A 2,566-nucleotide genomic window follows, 5' to 3' on the forward strand; every position below is an offset into this window, starting at 1 on the left:
ACATAGTAAGAGTTACTTGTAGCTGTACAGTTAACACCAATAGCAAGTAAAACCCTTGGCTTGGAAAACCGGTTTTCTCTGGGAAATGATCTCCTCTACAGAGGACAGGATAGAACTCAGAAAATTTACTTTTTTTGGTTTGCTGTTTATCCAAAAAGAAAATGCAATTTTTTCCAAACTGTGGGCATAACCATACATTGTACTCTTAGTACCTGCTGGGTTTGGTTCCAGAGCCTCCTATGGATACCAAAATCCATGGATGTTCAAGTCTCTTTAAATACAACGGCATCGTAAAATGTTGTGTCTTACAAAAATTGTAAAATCAAGGTTTGCTTTTTGGAATTTATATTTTCTTTGAATATTTTCAAGCTGTGGATGGTTGAATCCATGGATAAAGAATCCATGAATATGGAGGGTTGACTGTACTTTAAATCTTGCCATCTTGGATTGCTGGAATAAAATGTTTGATTTTACTGTTTCGTTTTTGGTTTGCAATTGTCAGGAGATTAAATATGAGGTTTTAGTAGCAAATGGAAGTCCCCACTAGCCTGATCACAGTTAAAGGTCTCTATCGGCTCTTGGATCTGAAAATAAAGGGCATCATCGAAGCAGAGTTGGTCAGGCGGCTGGGCTAAAAAGGGCAATTTCAAAACCAGTCCAGTGAGGTAACCTCCTAGAAGGGACATGAGGAAAGAGACCCCGAGGCCTACAACCTGGTAGAGAGCTTGCTGGGAGGCATTCCTGCCCAGCTTCTCCCCAATTGAGGTTGCCTCCATGGTGATGTTCCCTGGTGGTGGAGCACGTGGAGGGAAGACCTGGTAAAGCTGGTGTCCATAGGCTTTGTCAGGTACTAACAAAATGGCTGCAATTCCACCCATAGTACCAATGAGTCCTGGTAAGCCATGAAGGTTGTGAATGCCACACTGGTCCTGTATATGAACTTTGGTGGCCAAGAATGGGGTCATGTATTTCAAGCCAAGGATGCAGGCCAAAGAGGAAATGATACCCAGGATGAATGCCCCAGATGGAGTAATGGCCATGTCAGCCACTGCCCCGATGGCCACTCCTCCAGCCAAGGTGGCATTCTGCAAGTGGGCCAGATTCAGCTTGCCCTTCTTCTCCAGTAGGCTAGAGGTTGCAAAAGAAGTCAAGGCGCTGGCACTGAGAGCAATCCACGTGTGTATCACAGCCCTATGCTGGGCGTCCCCTGGCTGGGCAAGGACAGAAACAAAACCAGGCCAAAATGCCCAAAGAAACATTGTTCCTACCAGGGACAGAAGATCTGAGATGTAAGAAGGAGTCTCTTTTGGATGCCCCAATTCCAATCCTGGACGGTAGAGTGCAATGGAGGCACCCAACCCAAAATAGCAAGCAAAGATATGGAGTGTGATGGTTCCTCCTACATCCACAGCCTGAAAGTAGCTCACCGTCACCCAGTCACAGGCCACATACAGGGGAATTTCACAAAGGCTCATGAGAAGAAGCTGGATGGGGCTTGTTCGGCCCAGGATGGCCCCAGCAGAGATAAGGACACTCACAGCTGCAAATTCGGCAGTGAGGATATTATAGAGGCCAAGGTGAATCTTCCCATTGTGGCAATGATATATGAATCCTTGTACAATCAGGGACCACTGAGTGGAGAAGTTGGTCAAGAGGAAGTTGTAGGCCACAGCACTGAATCCGTAGCCCTTCATGAAAGCTAGCAGCAAGCCCAGCCCAACCAAGAGCATCAATTGGATATCCTGGAAAAGGGAGAAGATGGCATAGAGCTGATTGGCAGCAGGAACAACATCAGAAGACTGGGCAGCAGCATTTGTGTGCTCATCATAGGTCACAAACAGGATGAAGACCAGGAGCAGAGCAACTTGGAAGAGGAAAAGTAAGAAGGGCAACCGGCAGCGAAGATTGGCAGAGAACACTCTGGACATTTTCCACCAAGATCCACGAAGGAGAGCCTGCATAAGGAAGCCAAGGATAAGAAAATCAACAAAGTTAGTGGGCTCACAAAACCTCTGAACTCAAGGGCAATTAAAAAAATTCCTTCCAGCTTCAGTTGGACATAGTACCTTGCCTGGTAATCATAAAATCATAGCAATGGAAGAGACAAGGGCTGTCCAGTCCATCCTAGAATACTCAGTCAATGAGACTCCATTGCACTTCGAGGGAGCATACTGGGTTGTTAAAACCTGTCTTGCTCCAGAACAGGTTGTAGTTCCAGGCCTCTGCAAGAGGTCTTTTGGTGCTGAACATTGATACACATTACTGCTATAAGAGAAGCATTACTGATGGTACATTACTAATGTTGCAGCAGATAGGATCCAGCACCATGCACAGCCAATGAGAGAACTGGGCCCCCAAACAATTTCTACCTTGGCTGGTTATCAAATTCCCCATCACTAGAATGTGTGGGAAGCCCTTGGCCTCCCAAGGGTTATTCAGCACAGAGGCAAACAAAGAAAATCAAAGTGCGTAAGCTGTTTTTTATTTTTGTATGAGTTTTTTGTGGCTGCAAACCCACTTCTTTTGATTTATAGCCACAAAAGCTCGGGCAAAATTAAAAATCAGT

The 2,566-nt window shown here is 45.6% G+C and overlaps 1 protein-coding gene across 1 annotated transcript; it reads right to left on the reverse strand.

Annotated features, from left to right (window-relative positions):
• Window positions 1–506: 506 nt before the first annotated feature.
• On the reverse strand, window positions 507–1,928 carry LOC121928126 (ammonium transporter Rh type A-like). Its single transcript, XM_042462435.1, has one exon. The coding sequence runs from the start codon at window positions 1,926–1,928 to the stop codon at window positions 507–509; it is 1,422 nt and encodes a 473-aa protein (XP_042318369.1).
• Between the last annotated feature and the right edge of the window lie 638 nt (window positions 1,929–2,566).

Source organism: Sceloporus undulatus, chromosome 4 (genome assembly GCF_019175285.1).
Source record: "Sceloporus undulatus isolate JIND9_A2432 ecotype Alabama chromosome 4, SceUnd_v1.1, whole genome shotgun sequence".
Classification (NCBI taxonomy): Eukaryota; Metazoa; Chordata; class Lepidosauria; order Squamata; family Phrynosomatidae; genus Sceloporus; species Sceloporus undulatus.

Bases quoted from the DNA above. Each gene is read 5' to 3' on its own strand.
- LOC121928126 (XM_042462435.1), bottom strand. From the start codon at position 1,928: ATGTCCAGAGTGTTCTCTGCCAATCTTCGCTGCCGGTTGCCCTTCTTA.